Genomic DNA, 21,631 nt, shown 5'->3' with positions numbered 1-21,631 from the left:
TGATGGTCCGGCACGTCCCCATCTGGGAATGTGCCAAGTGTGTAGTGCTCACTACCCTGTGCTGGCTGCGTGAGGCTCAGCTCACGCCAGGCTGTGTGGTCACACACTACATGCTCAGCACATACTGGCTCATGGGCATCGCACACTCAGGGCTCAGCACATGCCAGTCCCATGCTGTGTGCTCAGCACATGCCAAATCCATGCTAAGAGCCCAGCACGTGTTGTGGCCTCAGGACCTGCCAAACCACGCTGGTAATACGCCGAGATTTCTGCCAACACCAGGTCTCCAAGAGAGGGGCATGCCGGCTGTGACCTACCCGACGCCCCACTTCACATCACTCAGGTCCGGCACAGACAGTACAGACAAGTTATTTACTTATTATAATAACCTGGAGCCCTCTTTGCCCTGGAAAGGGGGGTGGGCCAGGGGGCCAGGCCCAGCATGCACCCCCATTTCTTTGGGGGCTGATCCCTCCCCCAGCTGGGCTGGTCCCAGGGCCATAGCATCAGGCTGGCAGGGACCAAGATAGAGGTGGGAGAGCAGGGGAGAGAGCCAGTGGAGCCACGATAGGGCACACAGAAGCAGGGGCACGGGGACAGGGGCCAGGACCCAGGATGTCTGGGTCCACAAGGGCCGTGCAGGCCTCAGCCTGTCTGCCGGACCAGGACCTCACAGCAGGCGACAGGCATTGCCCACACTGTCGGCTGAAGTGTCAAGGTCATGGCTGTATGGGGAGTCCCAGTCCCTCAGGAAAACTGCCTCCAGCTGGCTCCTCAGGCCGCCCCGCCCATTCTGTGTCACCAGCAGCGAGGTGCCCGCTGTCTCCGTGAAGTAGCTGCCAGACCAGTTGGAGGTTCCTGGAGTGGGGGTGACGGTGGGGATGGGGGGAGGCGGTCAGAGAGTCAGAGCCCAGAGCTGTGCTCCCGCTTCCCCTCCTGCCCCCTGGGGGCGCTTGGGATACTCACCGATGTAGGTGGCCCGTTCCGTCACCATGTACTTATTGTGGTTGACGCGGGCGTACGGGATTCGGGCCTGGCTCTCATCCGCAGGGACCACGAAGAGTTTCTGAGGGGGCGGGCAGGAAAGGAAGGAGCGTGAGCTGCAGGGTAGGGTGCAGAAGCCCTGGGGTCTGGGCTGGGGTATCAGTAATACCCGCTGAAAGGGAAGACCCAGCTGCCTCCCTTGTCATTCCTTCTCGTGTGTCTCCTATCTGTCCCTTAAGTCTCGCCTCAGATGTCCCCTTTCCCAGAAAGTCCTCTTCGACCCCCTCCCCCAGGCTGGGGTAGAGACTTCCTCTGGGTCCCCCTATTCTGGCCACAATGCCACCTCCATCAGGGCCCTGCCCCCTCTCCTTGGGCCCTACCATCCTGGCCCGACTCGGGATCTCCCTATCACGGCACGGCCCCATCCCTCAGGGTCAGCCCTGTCAGGTGACAGGTGAGCTCCACGAGGGCTGTGCCTTCAGTATTGTTTGGCACTAGGGCTGGGGGCTGGGTGTGTGGTAGGTGCTTACCACCTGGACATCAGAGTGGGTGTGGTTGTCACGCAGGGCAGCCAGGGAGAGCAGGAAGGCCCGCATGGACGGCTCAGAGTGTCCCCAGCAGCTGATCAGCAGGCGAACCTTGACGCCCCGCTCATAGGCAGCCCGCCGCAGCCCATCATCGATGGCGGGCCAGAACCTTGGGGACGGGGCGGAGAATTTGGAGGGCAGCTTTACTTAAGGTCTTCCCCTGAGCGTCAGGGAGCCTGCTCTAGCTTCTAAGCACTCTTAAACCCCAAGAACGCCCTACTCCTGGCTCCCAGTCCTGCCCCCAAGCCACTCATCCTGTCTCTAGCCCATACTCCCCGGCCCCGCCCCCAACCCCAGGATTCTCAGCCTTTTCTCTGTCCCCATTTTCTGTCTCAAGGGTTTAGACCCCCTCTCCCTGTCTCCTCTGCCTCTCGCTGTGGCTTCCCACCATCTGTCCCTTTGCCTTGGTCCTGCCTGCTTTCTGGCCTGGTCACTCCCTTTCCTGCTCACGGTGGGTCCCTTTCCTGAGCCCCATCTGCGAGGCCGCTGTACCTGCGCGGGTGGGAGAACTCCATGGTCGGCAGGTAGTTCATGACCGCGATGTAAATAAAACTCCGGGCATTGTCCACTACGTTGAGCAGAGCCTTCAGATCCGGGGTGCGGCCACTGGGACACAGTGGTGGGGGCGCACTCTGGGTGGGGGAAGAAATAGTCAAGACACGTGCCTGCTAAGGGTGCTGTCATCGCGGACCCCATGAATGCACAGTTTGTCTCAAGCCGGTCCTGTGGGTCTCACTGAATCCTACAGCCTCCATGAAGGGGTGGGGGGTAATTGCCATATCCGTTTTACAGGCAAGGGAGCTGAGGCTCATAGAGGGTTAGTGGCTTGCCTAAGGTCACACAGCTGACAAATGGAGCCAGGATTTGCACCCAGGCTGCTTGGCTCCAGAATGTTTGCTCTAACACAGGGGTTCTAGACATAAGGGCTCGGGTCCAGCAGCAATGGCATCATCTAGAACTTGTTAAATTTGCAAATTTTGGGACTTCGCTGCACACTGCCTACTGAACCAGGGTACAGGGGTGGGGCTCAGGAATCTGGGTTTTAACCAGTCCTCCTCATGCTTCTGGGGCATGTTCAGGTTTAAGGACTTCTCCTGTAATCATCTGTGTCCCCAACTTGCTCACAGCCCACACAGATGACACTCCTCACGTGCCATTCGACACCAGGCCCTTTACCCGCTTCCCTCCCTCGTGACAGATGGAGCAAACTCAAGCTCTGAAGGGGAAGTGGCCGTGGGGGAACCCTTAGCCTTCTGTGCAAGACCAATGGTGAAAAGGACCCCAATGAACCACGTGTCCCTGCGCCCAGGCCTTTTTGCCCCCCCCCCAATGACTCTGGGGTTGGCTAGGTGACTGGCGCGGAAGGGGACGGAAGGGGACCCAGATGGGCCACCCCAAGGGGGGCCATATCCAAGAGCTGCAAATAGCAGTGCCTTGCTCCCAGAGCTCAGTATCTGCCACAGGCAAGAGAACTTTCCACGGTGGCAGAAACGTTCTATGGCTGCACCATTCAACATGGCAGCCGTTTGCTCCCTGGGCCTACCCAGCACCTGAAACGTGCATCTGTGCAATTCCGGGACTGAACTTTGAGCAATGTTTAATTTCAACTGACTTAAAAGGGCAAAGAACCAAATGTAGCTATATTGGACTGCTTGATAGCGCAGACAGGGGCTCAGTGTGCATAAACCCTAGCTGGACTTCCCCATTAGCCCTAAAGGTTGCAGATAATTTTGACAGCCACCATGTAAAGGACACTGAGGCCTGGGGAGATCGGGACATAGTCTTGGTCCCAAACCAAGCAGACTGAACAGAAGTGAGGGGTTGGGACCCTCTTCCTGCCCCCCTTCCCACATCACTGGGTGGGGCTGGACAGAGACCATGAGTGGCCTAGCCCCTCCCTCTAAAGACTCACCGCCAAGTAGGCCAGAGCAGGGGTTCCATTGAGACAGATCTCCATTGGTGTCTCCTGATTGTAGCGGGTATCATAGGGCCGGGGCCAGGTAGCCGGGATGGAGCTGCCTGCCTGGCCCAGGTACCAGTAGGCCTCGAAGATCTTGGTCAGGTCCCGAGCTAGGCAGCTGCAGTTGTACATGACCACTCCTAGCTCCTTGACCTGCAGGAGGGCGGTGCTGAGCTTTGGGGTGGTGGCCTGGTGCCCACGGGTGACAGGAACACCTACAGCCTTCCGCCCCCCTTCCTGTCCCTGGCCCCTCAATCTCCCCCTATCTTATCTGTCCCTCAGGCCCCCGTCCCCCCACCCCCTGCCACCACCATTGGAACTAAGTCCTAAAACGGGCATGAACTTGGCTCGAGGCTAAAGTCTTGCCAACTTTTGATGAAAGTTCCTTGGTTATTCTAAAGAGCCAGGTTTCTTGAAGCTTTGCATATGCTGTTGCTTCTACCTTACACAGAACAAGCTCCTACTCATTCTTAGATCTCGGCTGACAGCCTCCTCCTCCACGGAGCCTCTCTGGACTGCCCCACCTGTGTCAGGCATTCCTCTGGGCTTTCACATTCCCTTGGGTTTCCCTCAAGTCTGTCTCTGGTGACACTGGACCAGGAAGGCAGGCACTGGGGATGTCTTAGCCATGGCTTTGTCTTTAGCATCTCCTCACAAGAGCTAGTTAGATTAGGAGCTTGGGAAATATTTGTTGAGTCTATAAATGATCACTGGCTAAGCTGTACCTTCTTTCCTGTCTTACGCCAATCCTGCTTCAAGTGTCCTGTGAGTTGTCACCTCCTTTGCAAGACATTTTCTGATACTCTGGCCTGGATCCCCCATCCTGGCCCTGACCCTGGTGACCAGCCCGTCACCACACTGGACTGGCAGTTCCCATCGCTTACCACCATGTCCTCAGCATCCCCCGGGACAGGCTTGGGCTTAGAGCAGGCACTCAAGGAACTGAATAATGAAGGGCCAATCAGTGGACAGGGCCTTGAATGCCTTGCAGTGGGGCTGGCAGCTGTCATCAGGGATCAGATCAAACCCCAGGCTTCTAAGAGCAGGGGAAGGCTGGATTTGGGGGGAGGCACCCCAGAGAGATTCAAGTCGCTGTATTCACCATATTCCCATAAAAACAGCTGAGTCATCAGGGCACCGAAGCCCCCAACGACCAGGATGAGGACCAGCAGGACCCAAGGGGCTTTCTGGGTTGGGGGGGCAGCAATGAGCCAGCCCATGTGGGAGGGAGGAAGGAAGCCACTTCAGAGACTGGCCAGAGAAGACTCTGGGATTGAAGAGTGGTACGGGTGGAGGCTGGGGGCCCCATGGGGCAGGGAGCCGTCATGGAGGGCAGCTAGGCAGGGTGCAGCCAGACCTGGGTCAGGGAGCGCCAGTCCATGTTGGCACTGCCGATATAGAAGTGGGTCTGGTCCACCACCCAGAACTTGGTGTGCAGGACGCCATGGGTCAGCTTCTGCATATCCACCATGCGCACCTGGGCACCTGGGCCAAACAGCACATCAGGACCGGCCCTGGGGCCAAGCCCCGCCTCCCCACCCCCACCCCCCTGCCCCCCCTGCCCCCCCACTGCCCCGCCCTGCTCACCACTTTGCAGCAGTGCCTGCAGGTCGGCCTGTGGCTGGGGCCCATTGGGCTTGCTCACGGTAATGCGGACCTTCACACCTTGAGGGGCCAGGGACTGTAGCTGCCGGAGGACCTCCTCACCCTGGAGAGACAATAGCTTCTGAGGGGCAGGGCCGGCCAGCTCTCTAACCCCAGGTAGCCCCCCTACCCCAAAAAGGCTGTTTTCCTATTGGATCCCAATTTGCAATCAGGAGTGAACAGGCTTTCCACTCGTCAGCACGCCTAGGGATGGCTTTACAAGCTTTTAAAATCTTTCATCTCTTTTAATTACTGGGGCTCTGGGCCCTGCCAGGGCCTCCCGGCCACTCCTGTTCTGCCAGGGACCTTCCCAAGATCCTGCCTTGGAAGCATCAATGCCCGGCACTGCGGGGGCCTTCAAGCAGCTTGCAGGATATTGGGAGGCACGGCACAGGCCGGAGGGGCCGGGAAGGTACAGCCAAGGGTTCCCTGTCTCCTCCTGTGACCTGGCCCCATTCTAAGCCCCTACTCCTCTGAACTCACCGATTTCTCACCACTCTCATGGATGGGGCAGGGCTGAGTATAATCCCCAAGGTGCGAAGGAAGGAGAAAACGGGAGCTGGAGAACTCAGGGGCAATGTGGGATTTGAACTCACTCACTGGTTCCCTATGGCCATGCTTGATGCTTTGAGCCACTCCAGTGGGATCCAGCAGGGAGTGGGCGCTCCTATCACTTTTACTTCTGTTAATTATTTTTTTTTTAGGCAGTGCTCAGGGAGACCCACAGTTTTACTAAATGTTAACCCCACTTCTGACAAAAAGAGATAGCAGGGGGAAGATAAAAGGAGGGACAAATTGAGCGTGTTTTGCAAGGAAGAGGTTAGTTTTCTGTTTTTTTAAAAGTGTGCCTGTACACTGTCACAAGGATATAAAACAAATGCTCTGACCATGTCAGATGCTGCGTGAGGATCTGCCTGTTTTCTTCTCAGAAGGTCAACTGCTATGTATTGGCCCCATTCTACAGATCAGGAAACTGAGGGCTTGAGGGGGTGAGGCAACCTGCCCAAGGTTACACAGCTGGGTAGTGGCAGGCTGGCTTGAGGCTGGGCTGTTATTCACTCTGCTCCTTCCATTTCTTTGGACGACAGGGTTTGGGGCAGCTTGTGGGGGGAGTGACATCAGTCAGCCTAATCCCTTGTAGGCAAACCCACAACCTGACATTCAGAGGCTTCCAGATGACCGTGACAAACGCCTCCGGTCCAGGGGACCATGTGAAGACAGTTGCTTTCAATCACCTGTGTCCCACTTGCTGTGTGAGTTGTGCCTACCCATGTCCCAGGCTGCTGGGGTGCCCTCTTCACTCCCTCACCCCCACCCCCAACAGCCAGGGCCCAGGTTACCAGGTACCTGCTGGGCAGAGGGCTCCTGAGTGTGGGTGTCGTTGTTGGTGAGGGTCCAGTAGAAGGAGGCGATGTCCAGAGTGCTGTGAACACCGGCGAGCAGGCCCAGCCAGGCCTGGCTGGTGGAGGGGTTGCCCGTGGAGGCATTGGGGAAGTCCAGACCTTCGGGAATGCTCTCTACCAGCACTGCTCTGGGGTGTGAGGGAGGGTGGTATCAGCCACAGGGAGCCAGAAACAACCAGCTGGAACCTGTGTCTGCCCACAGAGGATGGAAGACGATATTGTCTGTGTGTGCCCATATTCAAGACTCTGTGTGTCTCTGTGTCTGTCTGTCCAGACATACAGAAGGAAGACCATGTATGTAGACACCTATGTATGTGTGTGTGTATGTGTCTGTCCACAAATGTGATGGAAGATGCTGTGTCTGTGTGTGCCTGTCTGTTCATAGATCTGGACAGAAGATGATGCTGTGGGTGTCATGGGAACAGAGTTGGGGGAAGGGGCTACGGATGGAGGGAAGCCCGTGTGACAGGGCACTTGGGCGGCTGTGATCACCTCTGACTGGCACAGGGAGTGGGTGTGGCTCCGTGCAGGCCCTGTCCAGTGTGTAAGAGTCCTCATGGGAGGCTTGAGACAGCTCCTCCCCGGCCCTCCAAGGTCCCCCTCCCCAACTTACTCGCAGGGGTCATAGCAGGGGGCTGGACGCTGGTTGGGTCCAAAGAGATGCAAGTCGCCGTATTCCCATAGAAACAGCTGAGTCATCAGGGCACCGAAGCCCACAACTGCCAGGATGAGGACTAGCAGGACCCAACGGGCTTTCTGGAGGGAGGAGGAGGAGGCGGTGATGAGCCAGCCCATGGCGGGTAGCCCAGCCCATGCCGGAGACAGGCAGGGGGTGGTGGTGGGCTCCTACCTTTTCTGCAGCCTTCCAAGCCTCGATCTCGTTCATGGGCAGCTCGCTGGCAGGTTCCTCCGCAGGCACCTTCAGCTGGGGGATGGGGATGGTAGAGGGGGTGAAAGGGCAGATTGATGGGGTGTCTGCCCTCCACTGCACCCAGCCCCATCCCACTGGGCTCCTACCCAGGTCCACCTACCTCCTGGTACATCAGTTTAGGCTTCATCTTGCCAGGCAGCCAGGGGACACGCCGAGACCAGGCAGGAAAGTGGGTGTGTCAGGGTCTCCAAACTGTGGGGAACAAAAGCTGGCACTGTGGGGGTGCTCTGGGCCTTAGGGGAACATCACAGAAACCAGATTAGTCTTGGGCTCATGGGATCCACTGGGTCTCCTTGTCTGTGATCACGGGGACCACTGGCATGGGGCCCGCCACCCCAAAAGGAGGAAGCTGACCGCTGGTCAGCAGGGATTTCGAAATCCCTCAAGGTCTAACATCTAGCTTTCTTCCCATCAGTCTATGCTGCCCACCCTGCCCCCCTGAGCGCCCACGCGGCTCCTCATTAACGCTCAAGCTGCTCATTAGCATCTTCGCTTCTCCGAGCGCTCATCTAGACATTCCCCAAAAGACAACTGTGGATGGGGTCAGCGGAGCCCCAAATCTTTGCCTGGCTTTTCACCACCCAGAAACCACCCAGGGAGCATTTTCCAGGTGGCTGCCCTGCCATCACCCACAGGTACCCACCAGACAGGTCAAGCTGGGAGCTCGCGACTATCGGGAACTCACCACCAGTCCCCAGCCCATTCCCCTAGCCGTCTTCCTCCACCTTACCCCGGAGGGGACTCGGCCTTACCCCGCTGGCGGCAGCTGCTACCTCCGCGGGGCCCCAGCTACTGCCCCAACAGGCTGAGCAGGGGCGTGAGGAAGGAGGGGGCGGGGCCAGACGGAGCTCCGCCCGCTGCAGCGGGGAGTCTGCGCAGTGCGCAGACCGCCTCGGCTCACCGCAGGGAAAAGGGGGGCCGGGGTCCCCCAGATACGGTCGCGTCAACCTGGCCGGGTGGGTAGAGTACGTGGCTGGGGGATGGGCTTTGCCACCCGTCCACCCCCCCACACAGAGCCCCAGTGTGGGGCAGGGAGGCCGCGGGTAAAGAGAAAAAGGAACCCCACGTCTTTCTTGTCTACAAATCTTGTGAATTTTTGTACCATGGGCATGTATTACCTAGTCAAAAATAAATAAAATTAATCGTTAAAAAACGTATAAAGGAAATGTCAACTATACTAAAATTTTTTTTTTTAAAAAAAGCCTTATAAAATAAAATGGAGAGCTCAGGGTTGAATGATACGATTTCTAGATGAACAGAATAAAATCAGCAGAAGACACAACCCAAGCTACCGGGTGAGGGGAAGAGCAAGGTGGCGGAAGGAGACGGTGGGTTTTCTGTTGGAGTCTGTTTGGATAACAGTATTTTATTTCTTTTAAAAAGCCAACTGATTATATATATATATATATATATATATATATATATTTAGATTTTATTTATTTATTTGCCAGATCACAAGTAGACAGAGAGGCAGGCAGAAAGAGGAAGGGAAGCAGGCTCCCCGCTGGGCAGAGAGCCCGATATGGGGCTGGATCCCAGGACCCTGGGATCATGACCCTGAGCGGAAGGCAGAGGCTTTAACCCACTGAGCCACCCAGGCGCCCCAGCCAACTGATATTTTGATAGGGATTTAAAAATTTTGGTTTCTGAAATCCAGGCTCTGGCTGGAAGGATAAGCAAGATTTGCCATTTCACATCTCATATCTCCCAAGAAGAATTTAAGAACACCACTGGGATGAGCCCCACACCGGGTTGTCTGCTCAGCGGAGAGCCTGCTTCCCTCACTCTCTCTGCCTGTCTGCCTACTTGTGATCTCTGTCAAAAAAAAAAAAAAAAAAAAAAAAAAAAAGACCACCTCTGGAGAAATGAATTGAAGAACTCTTCCACGCCCACCTTCCCGGGTAAAAAAGGGGGGCACGCTCTCCCCTCCGTCCACGCAGGAAGTCAACAGATAAATGCAGAAAAGGCTTGGATCATTGAGAGAATTAACAGCGTCAGAAGTGGTTGCCTCGAGACTGGGATCTAGGGTGGATGAGGACTGCTTTTTTTTGCATGCCTACTTTCTTTTTTAAAATTGTGCGATATAAGCGACTTACAGAAAAGCAGTGAAAAAAAAAATTCTCCGCAGGTTAAGGAATAATTATAAATGAACACAGGTGTTGCGGCGTCCCACCGCCATGCGCAGGCATTACCCTGATTTTAAAAAAGAAGGGCGGAAAAAAAGAAAATTCCAAAAGGGAGCTAGGTTCTCTCCTCACAGGAAGATCCAGCCTAGATCTGAAAGGATAATTTGGAAACTCCTTCCCCCACAGAGTCCGATCCCAGACTGGCAAGGGGAGAGCAGAGCTGGAGCCCCACCTCTTACTATAAAGGAACAAATGCGGATGGACCAAGTGGATCCAGCAAGTGGCAAAAGATCAAGGTTATTTGGAATTGAGAGGTCAGCAGGGGAAGCAGAGGCTAAGTCTCAGAGGTGGCTGACCGCAGGGTTGCTAAGTGGGGGAGGGGAGGAACGGGGCAGGAAACAGTTGCCTTTTATTAACCTGCGAAGGCCTTGGTGAGAAATGTTTTATTTAAGAATACAGTTGGGTCGGTAGAGCATGCGACTTTTGGTCTCCGGCGGTCGTGGGTCCGAACCGCACATTGAGGGTAGAAAGTACTTAAAAACAAACAAAAATCTGCAGTTGGAACAGCAGGTGATGTAAAATTAGGGAAGAGAAAATGAGCAAAACGGAGCGAGAGGTAGGGCATGGGGATGGAAGGGATGGGATGCCCACTAACGCACCAAAAATAGGAAGAAGATAGACGGTGTTTGTTCAAATTGTTAGCGACTTTTTGGCTTCCAACTTGTATAGTGATTATGGGTCTAGTAACAATGCTTTTAACTTTAACTTGTTATATTTTTATCAAAATACCTCTATGGTGTTTAAAAAGAAAACTCGTGCTGGAGAAGCGGTTTAGACTGTTTAGATTGCAAGGCTGTTAATACCTGCGGTTCTGCACCAGATGCCTGATTTGAAGACGAGCTACAGCCCTTATGTGACTGTTTGACCTTAAGAAATGACATTTAGTTGTTGTCATTAGTTTTCCAGTCATTAGTTTTCCTGTCTGTAAGATGGGCATGGTAACAACAGTACTTACTTTCCATAAGGCTGTTCATTAATTTTACACATACTTAGTATCTGTGTACCAGGTGTTGTTTTAGGCGCTGGAAGTACCGTTGTGAACAAAACAGACACCAGGCAAGACAGACAAAAAACGAGATGGTGAGTGAATTATATGTTAGAAGGTAATAAATGCCATAGAGAAGCAGGGCAGGGGTAGGGGTGGGGTTGGGATTGTTTGCAATTTTAAATAAGGAGGTCGAGGGGTGCCTGGGGGACTCAGTTGGTTAAGCGTCTGCCTTTGGCTTAGGTCATGATCCTGGGGTTCTGGGATCAAGCCCCATGTCAGGCGCCCTGCTCAGTGGGGAGTCTGCTTCTCTCTCTTTCTGCCTCCCCCGCACCCCAACTTGTGCTCTCACTTGCTCTCTCTAGTGAATAAATTAAAAAAAAAAAAATCTTCGGGCGCCTGGGTGGCTCAGTGGGTTAAGCCGCTGCCTTCGGCTCAGGTCATGATCTCAGGGTCCTGGGATCGAGTCCCGCATCGGGCTCTCTGCTCGGCAGGGAGCCTGCTTCCTCCTCTCTCTCTCTGCCTGCCTCTCTGCCTACTTGTGATCTCTCTCTGTCAAATAAATAAATAAAATCTTAAAAAACAAAAAAACAAAACAAAAAAAAATCTTCAATTAAAAAAAATTAAGGAAGTCTGGGAGAGCCTCACTGAGAAGGGGATACCTGAGAAAAAAAACTTCAAGGAAGGGAAGGAAAGAGCTACAAGGACTTCTTAAGGAGTGTTTCAAACAGAGGGAACAGTCAGTGCAAAGGCCCTGAGGCTAGAATGTGCCTGATGTGGGTAGGGAAGAGCAAGGAGGCCTGTGTGTCGGTCGTGGGGTGGGCGGGGGGGGGGGAGATGCGTCAGAGAGCTGATGTGCAGGGCTGCCTGGACTGCAGTGAGGAGGACATGTTCCAAGCAGAGCGGAGACATGATCTGCCTTGGGTTTTGCAGTTGGTTGAGTGGTGACCTCAAAAAAGATACACCCAACATGGCCATAATCTCTGGAACTTGTGAACATGAACTTGACTGGAGAAAGGGTCTTTGCAGATATAACTATATTAAGAATTTTGAGATATCATCCTGGGTTATCTAGGTGAGCCTGAAATCCAATGACAAGTTTCTCTTAGAGACAGAAGAGAAGAAAGAGAGAAGACCACATGACCAGGGAGGAAGAGCCACCAGAATCTGAGAGAGGCAGGAATCCCCCCACAGAGTCTCAGGAGGGGATGTGACTCCACCAACACCTTGATTTTGGACATCCCGCCTCCACTACCATGAGAATAAATTTTGGTTGTCTTAAGCCACCCTGTTTGTGATTTGTTATAGCAGCAATAGGGAACTAATACAGGTGTCTGCCGGTTCCCTCTGGCTGCATGGGGCACGTGTGTGTGTGTGTTCTGAATATACAAAATTTGAGAAGTGACTCCTTTGAACTAAAGGAATTAATATCTTTCAAGCATACAGAATGGACACACAAGAGTTTCTCAATAAATGTGATTGTGTTATGGATCCTGACAGTCCCCCCCCAAAAAAAGAAAGAAAAAAGAAAAAAAAAAGCCCCCCCCCCCCACCAAGGCAAGATGCTTGCTTTCCATTGTAGGCTTCTAGGTACTTTTTTTTTTTTTAATGCACTTCTTTGGAAATGAAATTATGAGGCCCAGGCTCTTAGCTGGAGTGCCCCCTTCTCCACATGTTTCCAGAAAAAGAAAGTTTTCCTCCATATCCAGCATCCCGGTCCCCAGGTCCCTTGGGGGCACAGGGCAAGGTGAAATTGAAGGTGGACATGGAAAGCTGGACTGATTGAGTCAGGCTGACAGGTGCAGGCATTTCCCTCAGCTCAGCTCCTGCGTTCCCAGGAACCTGGAACCCCCATTCAGGTTCCAGGGCAATGCCCAGGCTGGTCCCTATGCTCTATTTCTTTGATGGTAGGCAGCATCTCTGCCAGCAAGCGCAGCCCTCCCAGGCCCAGGGATATGCCTGGCCCCTTGGCTTACATGCTGCCTGCCTTGGGGTGTGACACCACAGCCCACAGAAAAGGAGGAAGCAAAACCCGCTGGGTTTCTGAGACACGTTCTGGTCACAGGTCCCTGAACACCCCACCCTTGGCTGGCAGTCAGAGATGTGATCCCTCCCTCATAGCAGTGCTTTAGATCGCAGAACTCACGGTTCAAATCCCACCTGTCACTCTTACTGAGTGACCTCAGACGTGGGACTTCATTTATCTGAGCCCTGCGGGACTAGCTATAGAATCAGGATCATCTCCTACTCATCTGTGGGGCAGAGGCTGAGGGATCTCTGAATGGTTTAAGGGGGTGGGTCTTGGAGTTCCTACCACCCTGGGTTCTGATCTCAGCCATGAGTAGAGGCTCCTTTTTCTGAGCCTTACTTTCATCCTCAGACCAATGGGGAGACAAGTACATTAACCTCACATTTGCTGGGAAGAGTCAATGAAGCCATCCACGCAGACAGGCAGACAAGCAAACCCCCGTAACAAGTTTGCTGGTGAGATCTGTGTGTCCCTTAGCACTGTATGCATACTTTTATCGCAGACAGACTTATATGTCCCTTAAAAAGCTTAGTCTGTGTTTGGTGTATTTCTCTACTCCCTGGTGCCCAGCACATCATAAGCACTCCATGAATGTTTCCTGAAAACAGAAGAAGGGGAGCAGGAGAGTGAAAACCTTGGAGCACAGACTTTCATAGAGGTCTCTGTAGACCTAGTGACATTTGTTTTATACACAGTGATAACCGGCATGTGCTCTAAGCCCAGAGCAGATGGGGAGGTAGATTATGGCCTTTCCGCCCAAGAGTAAAGTTCAAGGTCAATTTAAGGTTGATTCAAGCCATCAGAGAGAGCTGCTGAAGCACCAGACAGAGAACACCACAGGAAACATTTACATATGGATTTTCCATATGGTTCAAAACAGAAATGTGTTTAAAAGGAACCGATTTTCAATTGATTGTGCAAACCATTTTGAACTGAAAAATCAGTTGTCTGAGCTCAGGTCCACAGAAAACAGAACAGAGCACTGGTTTTATTAACTTTGGTTGGTTGGTTTTTAGCAGTAGAACTTTTATTTCAAAGGACCCCTAGAAGGTGCCCTTCATAGAAAGAGAAGATGCTTGCTCTGAAGAACAATTAAATGGGTAAAAAAAACTAACAAAACAACAAAAGAAACTACATCATGATTGGTGAATATTTCTGAGTTGGAACTCAAAATAATCTAAGCTAGTTTATCCCTGCTCAGAATCCCTCTGTGGCTCCCCACTGCCCTCAGGGCAAAGGGTAAACTTCTTATCATGTCCTCTAGGGCCCAAAGCTGTCTCCAGCTCTCACCTGTTCCCTGAACTTCAGCTTTGGAAGTCCCATGGCCTTCACAATGCTTCTCCCCAGGGATTCCCAAGCCCCTCACACCTACCATGTCCCCAACTGTCCTTAAAATCTCTCCCAAATCTGTTCCTCTCCTTGGTCCCCACTTCAAGAATAGCTGTCTTATCCATCCCACAGGTCTCGGTCGTGTGCCACCTCCTCCAGAAAGCCCTCCATGATTGTCCCAAAGCCCTGGGCCTTATCCTGGACCCTCCACAACTTGTCCACTTGACCTCCCAAGGGTCCCTCCCACACACCCCTTTTCTTTCTCCCTTCCATGGCCTTGACCTGCCCTCTCCCACCTGGGTCCCCACTTCTGCCACCTCCTTTGGTTCCCAACCTCCACCAAACCCTTCCAGTCCCCCCTCCATCTGAGACAAACTTGTTCCTCTCCTGCTCAAAAACCTATGTCCCCCACCGGCCCCTGGTGTCCTCAGGACAGTCTCAGCTCCTCACTGTGGTTCCCAGAGCTCTAAATGATCTCCCCTCAATAAAACCTTTTCAGTTTACCATCTCACCGACCTTTAGATCCCATCCATATTTAATAGCTTTCAGTTCCTTGAACTGAAACCACACTTTTACCACCACACACTCTCACGGCTGCTGCTCCTGCGCACCACACCTTTCTCTTCTCTTCGTGTGGCTTGTTCCTATCATCTCCTGTGCCCCCTCCCCCAGGAAGCCCTTCCTGACTCCTGGGCTGGTCCAGAATCGCCCCCTCTGGGTTCCAACAGTCCCTGAGCTTTTCCAGCCCAGCCCTGACCCTTCTGCCTACGCTTCCCCAATCCCAGCCCTCCAGACTGGCACTGCCTGGTGATGAGTCTGTTTGTCCCATTGGACTGTGAAACCCATGAGGGCACCAGCGTGGGGCTGTCTCTGTCACCGCTGTGGGCCCAGTACCACCCAGCACAGGGACAGCACATGGCAGGTGCTCAAGTCATTCATCTGTTCATTCAGCTACTATTTGCCCAGTGACTACTTGCTGGTAAAGCCTGTGTAGACACCGGGAATACAGCACAAAACAGAAAAATCCTATTAAAGATGGCATTCTCTGGGGGGAAGAAAATAGATAGATGAGGATGAGGGAAACATATAACATGCGCCTTGGAGAAAAATAAAGCAGGCGAGGGGCAGAGTGGCCTCACAATGGAAAATGGTTGATGTCTCAGCTCAAAAAAATAACACCATGTCACCGCACATCTGGGGGGCAAAGCATTGTTAGCCCTGCTTTTCAGATGAGGCAGTAGGGGTCAGGGAACTCTCTGCTCAGGCTGTACGGTGTCAGTCTGTCGGTATAGAATTCGAACCCAGAACTCAGTTCTGTTTAGGACACTATGATGTCGAACCAGCTCATGAACATAAAATAAGGCAGAATGTCTTTTCCTTGCTCTGCTCGCTCCCCAGAAGAGGGCAGAGCTCCTTGTTTACTAAGCCAAGCGCTGCTGGAAGCACTTTATGTATTTAATTACTCACACTGGTCCTTTTCTTAGCCCCATATAACAGATAAGGAAACTAAAGACCCAGAGAGGTCAAGTCATGGGCACAAAAGGACACAGCCAGGAAATGGTGGAGCCAGGATTTGATCCTGAGCTGCCTTGGGGTCCCGGGTGTAGAAAGCTGCCTCTCCTGTTGTTTATCATCTGCAGATCTGGGGCTGCCAGCCACCCCAACCCCACCCCCCCATAGCACCTGAACCCAGAGGTTCATTGGCATTGTCTTCTCAAAGACTCTCCCAACATCTATCTCCTCCTTCTCTTTCTCCCAGTCTTTGACAGGGACCTTGGAAGCTTTCTCCAAATACAAAGGATATGTGAGTAAGACAGCTCTGGCTCTCCTTCTGACCAGGCTGCTCTGGCCAATCCATCCTTGGTAGAAGTTCTGGAGCTGGGCTGCTGTTTCACATCACATCAGATTAAGTCTCTCTTCTCCAAATCTTCCCGTGGCTGCTGCCTCATTCAGGGTAAAGCCAAAGTCTTCTCCATGGCCCATGAGTTCAGCAGATCTGCCCCCTCCCTCCTCTGGCCTCGCTCCACCCCTCTCCTCCCTCATTGGCTTCCTTGCTATTCCTGAAATAGTCAATGCATGCCCCAACCTCAGGGCCCGAGTATGCGCTTCCCCATGGAGCCACATCACTCTCTCCCTTCCTTCAAGTCTTTGTTCAAATGTACCACCATCTCAGAAAACCTTCCCTGACCACCTTATTTAAAACTGTAACCTTGGGGCACCCGGGTGGCTCAGTGGGTTAAAGCTTCTGTCTTCAGCTCAGGTCATGATCCCAGGGTCCTGGGATGGAGCCCTGCATCAGGCTCTATGCTCAGCATGGAGTCTTCTTCCCTTCCCCTCCTCCTCTCTCTCTGCCTACTTGTGATCTCGGTCAAATAAATAAATAAAATCTTAAAAAAAGCAAACAAACTGTAACCTTTACTATGTATTCCCATCCCTCTTCTGACATATCATACAATCTACTTACCTGTTCGCTTGTTGTCTCTTACCCCTGCTAGAACGTAAACTCCATGAAGCCAGGGATCTCTGTCTGTTTGGTTCATTGCTGTGTCCCCCAGGACTAGCACAGTGTTGGGCATGTAGAACATGCCTAGTAAATATTTACTGAATGAACAACTTGTGTTTTTATTCCCATATTGCAGATACAGCAACTGACGCACAGGGAGGTGAAGCCACCTCTCGAGGTCATGCAACTCTTTTAAGTACGAAGTCCTAGAACCAAGGTTGGTGCCAGGGTTCCAGATCCCAGATACCCATTGCTAACCACTGTCTCATACAGCCTCTCTAAGGCAAGGTGACTAAGATATTTAACTTTCTACCCAAGCATTCAGGGTTGCTGAGGTTTGACTGTGGTGTGGTGGGACCTGCCTCATCTCTCTGTACCCCCGATTCTAGAAGTCAAGGTGATCTGGGTCTAAGCTAGCTAGTCCCCCCCACCGCCCACTACTCCTGGACTCTCATTTTGTAGGTGGGGGAACCACTCAATCCATCAAGGTAGAGAGATAGGGATGAAGTATTTACCGGAGCAAGGTTTGGGATGGCCGATGGCCCACCCCCTCAGGTGGGGTGACGTGGCAGAGATGAGGACATGGAGACTGTGACGTGGGGTGGCATGGGGTGATTGCCGTGGCAGAGGGTATCATGGTACGGGGAGCATACAGATGCCATGGAAATGAAGAGGGCAGCTGGTGGGAAGAGTGACAACGATGTGATAAAGGTGACTGCTTCAGGATGAGAGTGACATGGTTAATAACATGATTAGCCCAAATCGCCACGCCAAGCTGCACACATCACAAGAATAAACTGGCAGAATCCTCAAAACCATCCTGGACATAGGTGTCCTGTGTGCATTTTACAGCTGAGGAAGCTGAGATTGCAAAGGGGTGGTCAAGGTTACCCAGAGGTTTCATGGTAGAGCTGGGAGTCTGGCACAGCCCAGGAAACCGGCTCTCGTAGCCCATATGGTGGTGAGGATCTGAGAGGTGACACGGGAAAATGACGAGACATGGAGGGGAAAAAAACAACTGTAGGGCAGAGTAGCTCCTTATGGGGAAAACTAGCGTAAGGCATGGACGGTGACTGCTGGGAGCAAAGGTGATACGGGAGAATGGAGACCTAAACGGTGAAAATGACGTAAGGGAAGAGAGACTGCGATTTAAGGATTTGGTGACAGAAGATGTGTGCGGGTTAACGGGGGTATGACGACGACTTATGAGAAGTGAGGACTCCATAAAGGAAAAATAGCAACAAAAGAGGGGCGCATGCGACATAAGGCGATGGCGGCATAAAGGGGGAAAGGCTGCAACGTGAGGCGGCAACGGGGGCTTAGAACGGAAGCGAATTAAGGGGGTTGACAGCGACATAAGTAGGGTGATGGCGACAGAAGTGGGTGATGACCATTCAACCGGGATGCGACAGAAGGGGAGGGATGGCTACATAAAGAGACATTGGATGACATAAGGGGAGAAATGCATTACAGAGGGAAGGACAACACGAAAAGGGTAGCAGAGGTGCCGCGCCCCCAGATCGCACAGTACCTGCACTCCAAGTCTCCCACTCCGGGACCCAGCCCCGCACGCACCTTCCAGGCTGGAGCCCCGCCTGGCCGCCCCCGCCGCGCACACGCGCACTTCGGCTGGACTGCGGGACGGCAGGGGCTAAGCATGTGCTTTTCTCATTGGCCGCGCTCCTCGCTAGCGCCGGGCGGAGGGAAGCCGACCAAGGGAGGTCACGTGACGGCTCGAGTGGGCGGGGGGCGGGGCCCGCACTCTCACTGGTGGCGGTCCGGCGGGCTAGAGCAGCCGCGGGCTGGGCGACCCAGCTTCCGGTGGCGAGGGCTGTATTTCCGGGGAGGGTTGCCGGGCGGAGGGAGGAGGGTCTGACAGTTGGCGCGGCGGGCTAGGAGGGCGGGCAGCGCGTGTGGGCGCGGGCTCGGAGGGTCAGGTGAGGCGCGGGCCACGGGGTGGTGGGACGGGCAAGATACGGAGGGGATGGATGGCGTCTTAGTTCTGGAATCAGTCTCGGCGTCGCTGTGCGGCCCGGACAAGCGACTTCTCTGAACCTCAGTTTCCTCCTCTGTAGAATGGGGGCCAGAATCTGACCGTAGCATCCTCCTTAGGGCTTAGAGTGGGAGGTCTGCTTGTGCATGTCGGAGACCCTAGTTCAGCGCCTAGCACACTGCACACTTCGTTACTGTACTTTTACTGTTAATACTGTAGCGATGATAATGTTTGCGCTTGGCGTGGAAGATCTGGGTGTGGGAGTGTGCAATTGGAGGCCCGCCGATTTCTGCGCACGTCCCAGCCCAGCTTTGTGGCAGTGGGCCTGTGCCTGAACCTCTCTGGAGCTCATTTTCCTAATCTATACAATGAGAGTTAATAGTCCTATATCATAGGGACGTTGTGAGGATGCTGGTGAAATGTGCGTGTAAATCCCTTAGCCTGGGGCTTTGCACTGTATGCTCAATATATTGGGACTATGTTAATAATGATAATGAGAGTTATTGGCGTAGTTGGGACTTCCAGGGAAGAACGGAGTAGGGGGAAGCTCAGAGACAGCAATAGGAAAAACTTGGAATCTGCAATTGGCCAAATGGACATCCTGCCACTTCCTATTTGACTAATTTTGCCCCATCTCATAGATTTAGATTTTTCTTTTTCTTTAAAAGCACTGATGCATTTTGCTCCAGTCAATTAATTTGAGAAGAAAATTTCATATTGGCCTACTAAGGGAAAACTAGCACTGCTGGGTGCAAAAGGAAGGAAAATGTAACCTGAAATACAACAGAAGCAGAATAGTCTATTTAAATTGTAGACAGAAGTTGAAAGAGAATTGAAAAGGGACTATCATGGTCCCACAGACCCTGTCTGTTCTTTGCTTACCTTTTGCATGTGGCTGACATTAGGTCAGTGACTGTCCTCCCCTTTCTCTAGCTCACCAAAGTTTGATTTATTTAATGCATATGTACATAGCACTTACCATCTGCCCCACATTGTTTTAAGGACTTTGTGTTTGTGAACTCACTTCATCCCCCTAACCATTTTAAGAACATATACTCCTATATTCTTGTTTTATAGTTGAGGGAAGTGAGATCCAGAAAGTTAAGGTTAACCCCCGACTCCCAAGGGTGGGGTTTTGGAAGTGGCAAAGTCAGAACATAGATCCAAGCCTTTCAAGGGCTTAGCCAGGGAGTCTGATATATGGTAATTACATGAGTTTTAGAAACTGTCATTTGCTATTATTATTAATGTTCCAATTTTCACTGTTCAGAAAGTGATCACTGGAGATGGGCTTTTAATGGAGGAAAGAGGCAATTGAGTCCAGCCGGGGGACTTCTGCCGCTGTAGGGAGAGGATACCAGTTCTCAAAGGCTTCTGGTAAGCATTAACTGACACCTCGGAATGACTGACCACAGTGCCTGGCTTGTAGTAGTCTATCAGTCAGTGTTAGTCGTAGGCATTGGACTGACTTGGGTTCAAGTCGTGGCCCTACAGTTCCTTGCTGTGTGACCTTGGACCTGCCACTCTCATTTTTAACATGGGGATCATTTTTTTTTTTAACATTATTTATTTATTTATTTGACAGAGAGAGAGAGAGAGAGAGAGAGAATAAGTAGGCAGAGAGGCAGGCAGAGAGAGAGGAGGAAGCAGGCTCCCTGCTGAGCGGAGAGCCCAATTGGGGGCTCGATCCCAGGACCCTGGGATCATGACCTGAGCTAAAGGCAGAGGCTTTAACCCACTGAGCCACCCAGGCACCCAAAATGGGGATCATTTTTAACTTTTTTTTTTTTTTTTTTTTTAGATTTTATTTATTTGACAGAGAGAGAGATCACAAGTAGGCAGAGAGAGAGAGGGAGGGAAGCAGGCTCCCCGCCGAGCAGAGAGCCCAATGCAGGGCTCGATCCCAGGACCCTGAGATCATGACCTGAGTTGAAGGCAGAGGCTTAACCCACTGAGCCACCCAGGTGCCCCTAACATTTTTTTTTTTTTTAAACCACCCCAGGTGGTTATGAGGAGACAATGAGCTGTATACTCAGTGCCTGGCACCATAGGCCTTCAACAGGAGTTACCAAATGGCCAATGGAATCAGGGAGAACTTGTTTTCGAATCCCAGTGAAGTCACTTGGTAGATGTGACATTTGACAAATGACTGCACCTCGATGAGTCGGGTTTTTTTTCCATCGATTAAAATGGGGTTAATAATAGTCCTCCCTACTGAGGAGGTAGTGAGGTGTCAGCAGGAGGCCTGGCTCCGGTCCTGGTTCATGATCAGTGCTTGGTATGTGACATGTTTTTCTGTGTGACACATTGAAGACTCGCCATGCCGTGCTCTTTCAGAGCTGCTGGTGGCGTTGTCTTTGTTCAGTGGCAAAATCCAGAAGACAAAGTAGATCTTAGGAGTCCAGTACGGGGGCAGAGTGATGTCTGTGGTCTTTATCATCAACAAGTGATGCAACAGCAGCCAAAGAAGGTCAGCATGAGCCCCACTTGGAGGCAGAGGGGAGAGTCCCACATCTGGGGACTTTGGGAAAGTTTCCCAAAGCCGGTGACAGCCAGAGTGAAGGAGAGCTTGCCAGGAGGACAGGATAAGAAAGCATTCCAGGCACAGGAGAGCTTCTGTGGAACACCAGGAGGCAGGCAAAGCTCCTGGGTGTCGGCTAAGACGGGAGGCCTGGGAGGTGAGACTAGCCAATACTTCCGCACTCTTAGGGGGCATGGCCACTGCCTCAGGTGTTCTGAGCATAAAAGTTCATTGGGTGTTCCAGCCATCCTTTGAGGGAAGTAACATCTGTACGGTCCTGACTTCCAGATGGGGACACCAGACCTGACTGGTGAAGTAGCTTGCAGAGACCACGTGGCTAGGAAGTGGTAGAGCCAGATATGAGCCCCGAGGTCTGGTTCCAGAATCCTTAGTGTCATACCATCTCTGTTTTACCATTAGAATGGAGGCAGGGAGGGGCAGATTGTGTATGAAGGTGAGCAGAAAGGGACTAATGCACCCTGTGGAGCAAGCTGAGGAGGGATGACAGAGAAGGATCAGAATTGGGAGCGGGGCTGCGGGGCTGCCTGGGTGGCTCTATTGGTTAAGCGTCTGCCT

General features: G+C 52.5%; 2 protein-coding genes and 1 long non-coding RNA gene across 14 annotated transcripts in view; 2 read left to right on the top strand and 1 right to left on the bottom strand.

The window, feature by feature from the left end:
• Positions 1-358: 358 nt before the first annotated feature.
• Positions 359-18,250, bottom strand: PLD3 (phospholipase D family member 3). 6 transcript variants are annotated; one of them, XM_004776127.3, is made up of 12 exons: positions 18,117-18,250; positions 7,610-7,701; positions 7,429-7,503; positions 7,192-7,334; positions 6,523-6,706; positions 5,119-5,239; positions 4,889-5,016; positions 3,484-3,684; positions 2,064-2,203; positions 1,515-1,680; positions 967-1,066; positions 359-858 (listed from the first exon to the last, which is right to left on the bottom strand). In XM_004776127.3, exons 2-12 carry the CDS (start codon positions 7,634-7,636, stop codon positions 671-673), a joined length of 1,473 nt encoding a protein of 490 aa, XP_004776184.2. In that variant the 5' UTR covers positions 7,637-7,701; positions 18,117-18,250; the 3' UTR covers positions 359-670. The 6 variants fall into 6 exon arrangements, with proteins under 6 accessions (XP_004776184.2, XP_004776182.2, XP_004776183.2 ...); XM_004776125.3 differs by having other exon boundaries at positions 18,073-18,240; XM_004776126.3 differs by lacking the exon at positions 18,117-18,250 and adding an exon at positions 8,262-8,375.
• LOC106004080 lies at positions 7,888-11,946 on the top strand. Of its 2 annotated transcripts, none has more exons than XR_006605780.1 (4): positions 7,888-8,144; positions 9,822-9,949; positions 10,703-10,775; positions 11,790-11,946. It is a non-coding gene; the product is annotated as an uncharacterized LOC106004080 (long non-coding RNA). The 2 variants fall into 2 exon arrangements; XR_006605781.1 differs by having other exon boundaries at positions 11,756-11,946.
• Positions 18,251-18,369: 119 nt separating the features above from the next.
• The window catches only part of CUNH19orf47 (chromosome unknown C19orf47 homolog), a 35,199-nt gene continuing 31,937 nt past the window's right edge, over positions 18,370-21,631 (top strand). For 5 of the 6 annotated variants that reach the window (XM_045076817.1, XM_013047637.2, XM_013047634.2 and 2 more), the window contains exons 1-2: positions 18,370-18,478; positions 19,805-19,911. The gene's annotated coding sequence lies outside the window, so the exon portion shown is untranslated. The remainder of the gene's footprint in view (positions 18,479-19,804; positions 19,912-21,631) is intronic. The other variant, XM_013047636.2, reaches the window with a different exon arrangement.

This window comes from Mustela putorius, unplaced genomic scaffold (assembly GCF_011764305.1).
Source record: "Mustela putorius furo isolate JIRA1106 unplaced genomic scaffold, ASM1176430v1.1 tig00000196_pilon_pilon_pilon, whole genome shotgun sequence".
Classification (NCBI taxonomy): Eukaryota; Metazoa; Chordata; class Mammalia; order Carnivora; family Mustelidae; genus Mustela; species Mustela putorius.
Note: the sequence above shows the minus strand (reverse complement) of the source record. Positions and strands in the feature narration are given on the sequence as shown.